The 12085-nt window shown below is 30.4% G+C and overlaps 1 protein-coding gene and 1 long non-coding RNA gene across 3 annotated transcripts; one reads left to right on the top strand and one right to left on the bottom strand.

Moving 5' to 3' along the window:
* Nucleotides 1-572: 572 nt before the first annotated feature.
* LOC126847738 (uncharacterized) lies at nt 573-3089 on the bottom strand. 2 transcript variants are annotated; one of them, XR_007687119.1, is made up of 5 exons: nt 2977-3089; nt 2053-2208; nt 1243-1368; nt 814-1163; nt 573-744 (listed from the first exon to the last, which is right to left on the bottom strand). It is a non-coding gene; the product is annotated as an uncharacterized LOC126847738 (long non-coding RNA). The 2 variants fall into 2 exon arrangements; XR_007687120.1 differs by having other exon boundaries at nt 1243-1392.
* A 159-nt stretch (nt 3090-3248) lies between these two features.
* LOC126847730 (uncharacterized) lies at nt 3249-10893 on the top strand. Its single transcript, XM_050588111.1, has 7 exons — nt 3249-3488; nt 5599-5966; nt 6287-6998; nt 7284-7351; nt 7431-7634; nt 8110-8441; nt 10385-10893. Exons 1-7 carry the CDS (start codon nt 3391-3393, stop codon nt 10664-10666), a joined length of 2064 nt encoding a protein of 687 aa, XP_050444068.1. The 5' UTR covers nt 3249-3390; the 3' UTR covers nt 10667-10893.
* The last annotated feature ends 1192 nt before the right edge of the window (nt 10894-12085 follow it).

Genomic DNA, 12085 nt, shown 5'->3' on the forward strand with positions numbered 1-12085 from the left:
AGTCGGATGACGGTTGGTCACGATATTGTATACCTAACGGTCACAAACAAAATATAACTTAGATATTATGACGAATATATTCAGCCAAATTTAAATCCGAGAAAAAATGCATTCAAATGCTTAAATAACGAAAATTATTATCAAACGAGTGAATGCTGTGCACTACTATAAATTATTGCATTTATAATTTATAATAATATAATAATCCGTTTCTAATATTTTTTTTAGTAATGTATTCCTCAAACGGTTAAATTACACGTGGGCGCTAAACTAGAAAAAAGGTAATAACAACTATGTGTTTTGTAATATAGGCCGCATTTCCTTTGTTGCTCTTCTGCTTTTAGCCCGTACTCATGATAATATAAATGTTCTTTTTAATTGTCTAATCAGTGGGAATAAAGCAGGAAATTCAATGTTGATCCACATGTTTACCAATCCTGGCATTTACAGTTTTCAGGTACAAGGCGTGTGCACAAGTTACAAGTTTATAAGTTATATTTTCTTTAAATTCAATCGATGATTAAAAGTAAAAATATAATAAACTATAATAAAAAATTAAATGACTATCCGTTTTTACTATTTTTATGACTCATTGTATAAATTTAAGTTGCAGATTTAATTTTTTATTTTAAGGATAAATTAAAGTATAAGCACAATACAGGCTGATAATTTATGTTGTTTCGGCTTCGACGACATCCACCACATCTTCCAACTTTTTCTCGTTGTTGATTATTACATGATCAACTGTTATATATAAAATTATAATTTTTTAGACAAGAATATTATTGATGACAACATTTTAATTTTACTTACTTTTTTACTATTATTTAATTCTAATTAAATTCACTTGGTTTCCACCAGATTCTAAATTACAGTCCTCTACTTCTGTATTAGACACAACTTCCACTCCCTCGGTTGTGCATTGGCTAAGATATTTTGGTAATACTTTAGCCATATTTCCACTTTCTTCTAATATTTGATATACCTTAACTCCATTTTTTCCCCTTTAGTGGTTCAGGTTCATAAAATAGACTTCTAGTAGTACCATTCCACTGATGGAAATTTAGTGATTTGGCTGTTTCTGGATCGTCATTATGCCACAACTCTTTAGATAAGGGTGGTCTCATATAAGGGAGGTAACCTTCAGCTGATACTACTAGAACCTACAAATAGTATATTTATGAGTATTATTATTTCTTTTGTTATTTTTTATTATTACAAGAAATATATTAATGAATTTACTCTAGCAGTAGGATCGGCAGATTTGATTGCTCTAAATGCTGAAAATGAATCTGTACCGCCTCCAATTAGTAAGTATTGTACATCGTCAGGAATCAATTTTTATTATTGTTTTGCGTGATTTTTTTTCTAAACAAAGTCAATTTTACTTACCTAGTAAATGGTTTTTAACAGAAAAAATATCTATTACATAAATTGAAAAATATGCTTTGATAACTTAATAAGTAATAAGTTTAATGACTCAGTTTATAGCCAGTAGTATAACCAGAAATTTAGTCAGAAAAGATTTTTTATTTTTATTTTAATACGGTTTATTTTAAATGTGAGTTTTTAAAATATCTACTATACTTAATATTTGAAAATAATTAAACACTATACTCTGTTTCAAAAAAGAATACCCAACATTAGCACATCGCAACTGACGGCTGCGACAAAGCCAGACCTCGATTTCCTCTACTTACGCCTCTTCCAAAGCGGACGTTATCGCAACGACCCAATACAAAACAGAGTATAGTATTATTAAAAAAAAATAATAACTATATAATTGATAGCAAACTAAATTATTTTTAACTAGTCTGACTTAATTTAAACCGTTTTGCAAAATGAAAAAGCCAAAAACAAATGTTTCAACATTTTAAAGCACATAACTACTTAGTAATGGTCTTTTTTAAATCTTTATCATCTAAATTGGATCTCTTTGAATCAGAACTCCACTCCTGGTTTTGTAAATTTGAAAAATGTTTATGAAATTAATAAATAAAAATAAACAGAATAATTTGGTACAATGATAGTTACACTGTATAAACCACCTACAAGGAGAAGTGTTTCTCTGAGCAGCAATAAGTTACGATACTTAAGTTTTTCATTAAAACTGCCTTGCCATTGATCATCGACTTTTGATGTGGAATTAAGAGGTTCACATTTTGGGGCTGGTTTAAGTGGCTTAGGAACAATACAATATCCTTGAGTCTAAAAAATATACCAACAATATTACAAATTTATAAAAAAATACAATTTTTTATACATATATTTGTTGGTAACATTATTTAGTTGTCACACAAGCTTTCGGCGGTTTTTCTATACATTCAGTATTTATAATTTTTTTTTAGGTAAGCAGCAGGCAGACAATTATTTTTCACTTTTTTTGATAAATTTATTTTACAATTGTACAATTTATTTAGTTAGTTTCTAAAAATCAAATTTTTATTTTTAAAATTCTATTTTACGATACATTAAAAATATTAACAATTTAATAAATAAATAAAAAATTACTGTTACATAAATAATATGAATTAATTGTAGATAATCTAAAGAAATTTTGAAAACTATTCATATAGGCGCAGCTAGGATTACATTTTAGGGGATGCTAAAACTACGCATACCTTACTAGTCATAATTCTTACCTTCAATTTTCAAACTATTAAGATATAATATAGAACATTTGAAAACAAAAATATTTTTAAAACAACAAATTTCAACAGAGAATGAACATTATTAGAGTTTAATGCATACAATCAAGGATTGGGGCTTGAAGTTTTGTGAGTGCTAATTTTGAGTCTGGGGTTGCTAAGTCCCCATAGCACCCTCCTAGTTGCGCCAATGAAACTATTAAGTTTCAATTAACATTTAACAGGTTAGTCAAAGAACTCAAGTCAAGTTAGTTACCATTTGTAATGAGTTACAAATACAATAATATGAAAGTTGATGTTTTTTAATTATTACTATAACAAGACATACCTGCATTAAAGGTGAAGGTTTACATTTATTACTTTTACGACTATACGATGTCGGAGATGTCAAATTCGGGCTTTAATCTTTATCGAAGTAGATTATATTCGTGTCAAATGACTGATAAAGCAATGTCGGAGTAGCGTTAAGTCGTATCATGCAACGTTCGTGGTAATTGTAGCAACCCTTGACCACCAACCTGGTAATGGGTCCAACAATCGCGCCAAAAAACGTGACAGCAGAGTTGCTGATAACAGTCATTGAGATAAGATAAGAGCTGCTGCAGCGGTTTTTTTTTTAACGGCTTTGAGGAAAATATGATTATAATACAATATAGACTTTAATGCTACTCGTATGTGTGATTTTTTATAATACCGTAAATAGGAATTTCGTGAATGTGTATCGCTCGTCTCAACCGACATTATGGCCGACCGCCGGTGCGACAACAACGTAGAAAGGGCCAAACGATTGAAATTGGCCCGGGCATTATGCACGGCCATGTCTGGAGACGGTGACATAAGGTGAGCGAAATGAATTTCCAGTACACTATTGGTGAGCTCTTGTTTAAATTGCACTAAACAGCTCTTATTATTAAGTGACAACTGTGACCGATTACAGTGTTTAAACCTATACTGTACACTACATTACGGTCTCCCGTCTATTTAGGCTTATTTCTCAGAGCTTATTACTTATTTCACTAATAATAATAATGGTTCAGTAAAAAAGGTAGCAGCTCGCTTTGTCTAGTGAAAATGAGACGTTAGCGTGTCGCCGGGGACTCATTTTTACTAGACAAACGATCTGCCTTGTAGGAAACCCTGTTCGAAGGAGGCGGTTATTATAATTGAATAAGATTACCTATTTCATGTTTGACCGACTTCACCACAGACAAAATCTGGGCTTTTTTTATGATGACTTGTATTTTTAAATAAAAAATATGCCGTCTCTCCTGACTTAAAGATTTTGTGATGTACCAAACCGTTCCAGTTTCGATCCAAAAGTTCTAACCGAATTTGGGTTAGTTTGGATTTGAATGATTGGTTGGTTCGATCTTAAGAAATTACAATTTGAAACAATATTATTTTTATGCTAATAATAGGTAATCTGCAAATTTCACTAGTTTAAAGTATAAAGCTACATGCACTTACTGATCAAAATATTACTTTGATTGTCGACAATAAATAAACAAAATATTAATGTTATTATGATAATAAATTCTTAACTTTTTAGGTTTTCATTATCTTTTTAACGTTTGGATGCCCAAATAGCTTTAATTTTAAGCTTGACATTTTGATCAGTATTAAAATGTTATAAAATCAGCACTGGCAAAATGTTTGAGAGAGATTTGGTAATAATGAAAAAATTAAAATATTTCTTTTGAAATAAGTTGTAAAAATTCTTCAAGAGCAACTGTAAATTTTATAAAAAACCAAACAATGTATGTTATAAGAAGAGTAAAGATATGTTTTGGATGAATTTTTTTGTTGTCATTTTGACATTATTTAAAAAATAAAATATATACCAATTGAATTTAAACTTTCTAGGGTTGTTTGAATATTTTTTTTTTTTTTGGAACAATGTCTATTTTAAACAAAATTTTTGTCAGTAATAAAATGTGTTAAAATTAGCACTGATAAATTGTTCGTGTTTTAATCTAATTTAAACAAAAGGTCTAATGCAAAATTGTAGAAACTGTTATGGTAGAAGAGATAGAAATAATTAACAGTGTGTAAGCTTAGTAGTGGTTATAATTTTTTCAATTAAAATGTTTAGAATGTGTGGCTGAATCGGTAAGACGGCGGTGTGTTTGTGCTCACTGTCACCGATTTAACGCTTGGTCACATACTAACCAGACACAAAAAAAAAAATCTAGTTCATTGACAATGCACAGTGCGGTTAAATTAGATCACAAATCAGAAAAAAATCTAACAACCAGGAAATTACTAGGAACTTATTAGAAATAGGAAAACGTATTATATTATTATCATAATATTACAAGTAGCAGTTCTAGATTTAGCGAGCTTAGCATCTTGGCTTAATGACCTTCAGCGTGGCAGTGAGCGCTTAGGAAAAGAGAAATTTCTTATTAGAGTAACCGTGTCAACAACAGAAATCAAATGTTGTTAGACAATGCTATAGCTAAGATTGAAGAGTTCTAGGTGGCTAGAAACCAATTGGGAGATAATTCTTTAGTTTAATTTAAAAGGAGCTAAATTTTTTTAATTATGGTGTAACAAAATTGCTATTGGGAATATTGATTTCAGGTATAACAATTTTTAGTCTGTGAAACAAATGTCGAATCAGCCTTAACTATACTACAACCAGCACTAGGTCACTTGATAAGTTATGATTTATGAATGACTGTAGATTTTTGTTTTGCAAATTATTGTTTGTTATTTAAATTAAAATTAGCCAAGGACTGCACTTGAAGTCGGGTACTTGCTTAAAGAATTTGTGTTTTCTGAAATCATTTTTTTTTGATTATTTTAGTTTTTAGTTTGCTTAAAATAATTGCTAGGTTGTTCTCACTAATCACGAGACGTGCCAATTCGAGATGACCATTGTAATGTGTAAAATTAAAATTAAATTCATACTTATATTATGTTTTCAAATTGTCTTCTTTCTTTACAGGCAAGTTGTCACGCTGCTGAACGAAGATAAAGCCGATCCAAACACGATTGTGCCGGAGCTATGTATGACGCCGTTTCATATAGCCGCCGGCCACGAAAATGTAGCTTTCGGCAAGATAGCCTCGTCGCTTATCCTTCACTGCGGAGGTGATCCTAACAAAAAATGTTGTGACGGCGGCCAAACAGTGCTGCACGTCGCCGTTGCTTGGAACCGTTGGCATGTAGTCCAAGCGTTGTTGAAAGGGCCATATATAACGGCCGATCCCCGAATAAAGGATGACGATGGTTTGACAGCATTTGATTACGCCATAAAGTTTAGTGCTTGGGAATCGCTGGCCGAACTTCGTTCTCAAAATGAAAAAAATCTAGGTAATAATTGCTTTTATGTAACGGTGTGGTTCATAGTGCATTTATTTATAGTATTTATCATTTTCTCAAACTTTCCAAAAATTAAATACCTTTTTGTTCTTGTTGTAAAGAGGTCAAATATTGAACTGTAGTTTTATTTGGTATACAATACTACAACGAAACGTTAAACCGAGAATTTTTAAACAAGAAATAGGTTTAGCAATATAATTATACTTAATAACAAATGAAATGCATTATTTTCGATTTTAATATTCTTTATAAATTTATATATCATTTCATGTGTAATACTTATACTCTAATTCTCTAATTTTTTGTTTAAGCATCAAACCAAAATCGCTATGGTACGACAAATTTAAACGATTACACTATGAACAGCTCAAATGACGCTTATGGTGACGGCCCATCCATAGTGCAGCCCGACAATTACCGTAAGACCAACATGTCGAGCTTTAGCGGTTACAGCGGCAGTGAAAGTTCATTAGACAGCAGTAGTAGCGTGGTAGCTAAAACAAATGCTGTTGACAGTGATTGTATAGATCAATCGGCACACATAGATTCCTTCGCAAGATCACTGGAACTATCTTCGATACACAAGGCGACCGAAGAAGATATCCTGAACAAAAACATTACCTCAGAACTGTCCGAAATGTATCGCCACGACGACTCAAAACGACTGATGGCTAATTCGCTGTCGATAAGGTCTATGCTAGGCAATGATTGTTTGATTGAAGACTACAGTTGCCCATTAATGGACACATATTGCGATTCCAAATTTGGTATATCGTTTTTGGACGCCTACAGCGACCCGTTTAAAGACGACAGTGTTCAGAACGAACCAAAATCAACAAACTATGATTGGATGATGACAGACGTTTCGGGTTTGTCAAGTCTTGCCACGGACAGTGGTGATGAATACTACACTTGCCCGGAAAAAAATAGCTTAGATAATTCCAAAACGAGTAGCAGTCAATCGATCGATGCCATCAACAACGCCATAGCTCAAATGAGCATCGACGGCTATTCCACTTCGAGGTACTTTTTCATACGACTGAAATTAATTTTATTTAAAGAAAATTTTAAATGTTGGTTGGGTGATGTGTAGGTTGGGAAAATGTTTAAAAGTCTAATAAAACCACTAACAATAATATTTCAAAAAAAAAAAAACCAGCCTTCGTTAAAAGGTTAAAGATTTACCGAATTTGACGGTTTTGAAAAAAAAAAATTTTAAATCTATTTGAAATATATTGCTCTGCGGTTCAAAACAACCTAATTTGCTGTAAACTAACTCCCGACTGTTATTGTATTTGTTTGATTCAGGTTCATATCAAAAATATCGACTGGAGCAAATTCGATACAAGTTACAAATCTGAGTTTCGAGTCATCGAGTATATTTTTTTTAAATTTTTGTTGAATACCAAATTGTTACCAAATTACGATATTGAATTTCGATTTTTGATTTTACAGACGACAGTAGTAGCTTAACGGAGGTAACAGACGATTGTGACACCGACGACCTGCGTCAAAGTCTCAGGAGACTTGGTAACGCCCCGGGACCAATACCAAACGCCGGCACTAAACGTTTGTACTTAAGGCATCTAAAACGGTTACTGAACAATGTGCAGGAACCCAAACAAGATTTGCAAGCGCCTGTTGTCGATGACTTTCTCGGTACGTCTTAATACAACAATTCGGTGGCGATGACAAAAGTAAAAACCTGGATATTTTCTTAAAAAGTTCCTATCCGATATTTGTTCCGGAACAAACAAGTCAAAATAATAAGAATGACAGTTTTTAAGTACATTAATTTTACATCTCTCATTTAAAATAATTTATGTTAAAAATTATTAGATAAAGAAGGGTAAATTAAAATTTTAAAGTTGATTAATAGTTCCAACAAAGTATTATTATGACAAAAACATAACTATTATATTATTATACTTGTAATAATGAAAATAGACATTAATTTAAATTATAAAACAACAATTCAATTTTGTAATTATGCGAAAAGAAAAGAGTAAAGTAATCCAACTCTACGACAAATGATAAAGTTCCGTAACGATTTCTCGAACTTTATTCGGATCCTTGATTATGGATGATTGATTGTAATTATTTTTAATGTTTAATTGGTCTTCTGATTTTTTAGACGGGTCGTATAGTAATCAGTTGACCGAAGTGTTGACGGCTCAGAGTACGTGGAAATCTCAAATCACAGAATGGAGCGGTTTAGAAGACAAAATAGTCTGCGACAAAAGCGGATCTTCATTTACATACTTGCTTTTGGATCCCAGAGTGACCAAGAATTTGCCCGGTCGAGCTGACAGCATCGACCAACCCATCGACGTATGGCGCACGTTTGTCAAATCTATTTTCTATGTGGGCAAAGGCACCAACTCTAGGCCTAACGATCACATGCGAGAAGCGTTCAACGAATGGGTGGGAGCCAGTGTTACGGTCAAGAACTCTTCTGGCCGAAAAGTAAATGTTTATTTTAGAACTGCTGTATAAACTAAAATTTACTATTAAAAGTTAAAGGTGTTTTGATAAAAACATTTTAAAAATTCGGTATGGTGCTAGTGGTACTAGTCAACACGGGCAATTTTTTTTTTAAAATGTTGACTACAGTTTTTTGAGAAAAATGTTTAAGTCAGTTTCGTCCCGTTCAAGATTTACTTCCAGTCCAGTTTTTAAATAATAGAAACAATTTCGGTATTGTAGGTAAGCTATATGGAAATCAATTAATTCGCGCTAAAAAAAAGCTAATGGTTTTCATTAAAGTTGAAACTATAGTTTATTTTATAATATGTTTTGAAATTGATACACAGAGTTATTTTACTTTTTTAAATCCTGTATCTGAATTCAGGCCTGGGCATAAATTAAATAATTCTGGTATATATTTTTTTTTAAATTAAATACTTATGCAAATCTGTTTTTTATTTTAGATCCAAATGATGATTTCAGATACATTTTTTAATAAGTATTGTTTTATATTATTCAGTAGAAAGTATTTAGTTACCTATCTATAAAAAAAAACATTACGTAGATTAATTAAAACAATAATGTATGATGATAATAAAATATTTGATGCACTGAATAAAAATTGTCCAGATCTAAAAACAAAACAGCACACAAAGTGTTATAGGTGTGTAAAATTAATAAATGTATATACATTTTATTTTATTTTTATTAACATAAAATATGTAAGTGTTCATCCCACCCAAATAAAATAACTATATACTATTGTAATTATTCCAGTTTTATGCATTTTTATACAAAATTATTGGTATGCTTTTGATATATTATATGTCTAAAGAATATTCCATACAAATTTTAAATAATTCAACTATTTTTACAATACTACAATTATTGTCCCAATCGATCAGTCCAAATTGTCAGTAGATTATTCTGAACTTGAAAAGTCTGTGACGTATAAAAATTTGTAGTAAAACTTTTGTAATTGAGAAAACACCAACCCCCCGTTTCGATTGATTTTTAAATCATTTTTTTTTTTATAAAAATGTATGAACGTAAAGTTTGTAGACAAATTAAAATAAGTTTATCTATTCCTCTTTGAAATACAGGAAATATCCTAAGAAATTTAGATATTTTTCAACTATTAACATGGTACACTATAATTTATTTTGGTGTTTTAAAGAAAATTAAATTAAAAAAAAAAGGAAGAGACAACGGGAATAAGTATAAAAAAAATATAAAGTGAATTTAAAAAAAAAATAATATAATATGAATGACAAAAAATAGGTAAATAAAATAGTATAATATAATACATAATGAAAATAGTAACCTTATACAGTAGAATACAACATGATATTTTGAATAATTTTTTTAACCGGTATTTTCAGTGTGTCTGGTATAGTGATGGGAATCCAAAAATCCGGATTTTTCAAAAAAACGCTTTTTAAGTCATTTCAAAATCATATAATTGTTCAATACTATTACAATATAAAGATGTGTACTTAAGTAAAATTTGTTGATAAAAATGTTTAAAAAAAACTCTTAACTTTGTCTATAAAATGCTTTCGGATTCCGGATTTTCGGATTTCAACAAATCCGAAATTCAAAAGCAGTTTATCTCTTTGGTGTTTTGTTTTATTTTCACATATTTATCAAAAAAATGTTACTTAGATATAGAGCTTTAAATTGTAAAATTATTTAACACATGATTTTTAAGGAGCTTAAATAGCGTTTTTTTTGTGAAAATCCAGATTTTCCGATTCCCATCACTAGTCTGGTATGTCCTGGAAATAATATTGATGCAATTCTAATAATTGAAAATGTATTCTCTTGAATTCAATTTTAGTCAAACGTGTTTAAATAATCCAAAAGAAACTTTTTATTTTAAATGTAACATATATAGTGAATAATTAGCATACTCATTTATGAATTTTGTCTTTGTTTTCCAGATTCAATACATTTTGGACGTGTGGCGCGAAAACAAGGGCGTAGTTTGCGTACAAGCATTTCATCATTTAACGCCGAAAGAGGCTCATATCCGCGAAGCCGCCATGATTGACGCTATGGGCCTTGACAAGTTGACAAATGAGAAACGCGGCACTTACTACGATCAAACGACTCGCTGGAGAGGTAGTGATAAGTGCAAACTGGGCTGTTACCTATTGTACCGTGCGATGCTCGTTTTCTTAGCCGACGGCGAACGACAGTTGCGACCGGTTGATTTGACGTAAAACAAATTTAACAATATTTTGACTTTTGTTTATCCTTTATGACACCAAAGATTTTTTGTAGTTTATTAGCTTGTAGTCTAGTCTTACCGCAAGAGGTAAAATAATTAAAAAAATGTTTTCCAATATTAACGTTCCTTTTTAAAGTTATTACGGTAAACACTTTTTATTTACACGGACTGATAAATTATTAACTGTTACATATTTTTAAATGTTTAACATTATTCCTAAAAAAAAAAAAAAGAATTAGATACCTATATATTGTATAATGTTTAGAATATATTATGTTTTATTATAAAACAAAAATTTGTAGAAACCAAATTTTTTTTTCCATACATTTATTTTGTTATTAACCGTCAAAAGAATATTTTTTAGGCGACGATATTTGTAGAACTGACGTTTTTTTTTTTAATTGTATTTTAAATAGCTGAAGTCGTTGATATAATATTGTCATTGATTAAAATACATGGATAGACTGATATATACATTTTTTTTTAAATTCATTATTTCCTAACCGATTTTAAAACGGTCATGTAGATTTGTCGATAGTGATATTATTATTGCTTTCAGACTGTTAGAAGTAAATTTATTATTATTTTTTAATACTTATACATTTGAAAATGAGTTTTTTGCTGTGTTTATAAAAAGCTATTTTATTGCAGCTTGTAATAATTTACAATAGCTGTTCATCTTTTCCACCCGAAAACCAATACCCCGGAACGTTTTTTAACAAATTAAATAAATCGAACATGTATAATTTTCCGTTTATTGCGTTGCATATTGCAATTTAGTGCACAATTATTATTGTTATCTGCTACTTTTTCGCCTATTTTACAATATTCATTTATTCGGCGTTTATTTCACTTATTTTTAATTTAGCCGGATCTGCATAAAATGCTGTAGTCGTTGTAGGTATTATTATTTAATATTATTTTGTTATTCGAGAAATTAATTTGTGCATTGTTGTATAAAAATATGTCTATCTAATCTTAAGTCCATCTAGAACAAGTAGGTACATTAAATAAATTAACAATAGTTGTAACCGTAAAATTATTTTGGTAATTAATCAATAACTACTGAGTAGTTATACAATTCTTCTGATAAGCTTCGTAATAGTAATTAGTATTATAGCATCTCTATCAGCCGCAACGGTGGCGACGTCCATTTGAGATGACGTATAAAGTTTCATTTCGAGTAAAGATAAATAGTTAAAGAGATCATCATCATTACTTTGTCAAACTATGGATTTTTTTGTACATCAAGGAATTTTTACTTACAAGTAAAATAAATAAATATGTTAATTGATACAACAATTTTTTAAAGTCTATTTGATATTTTGATTATATTTCTTTAGGATTTTATAAGTTTAAAATGAGAAAAAACCAATATAGTGGGGTCGGTGCATAGTGGGGATGGAACATA

This window comes from Adelges cooleyi, unplaced genomic scaffold (genome assembly GCF_023614345.1).
Source record: "Adelges cooleyi isolate 19-005CV unplaced genomic scaffold, UGA_ACOO_1.1 ACOO_flye_CR_arks_rails_tigmint_CR_PRNA_118, whole genome shotgun sequence".
In the NCBI taxonomy this organism is placed as follows: Eukaryota; Metazoa; Arthropoda; class Insecta; order Hemiptera; family Adelgidae; genus Adelges; species Adelges cooleyi.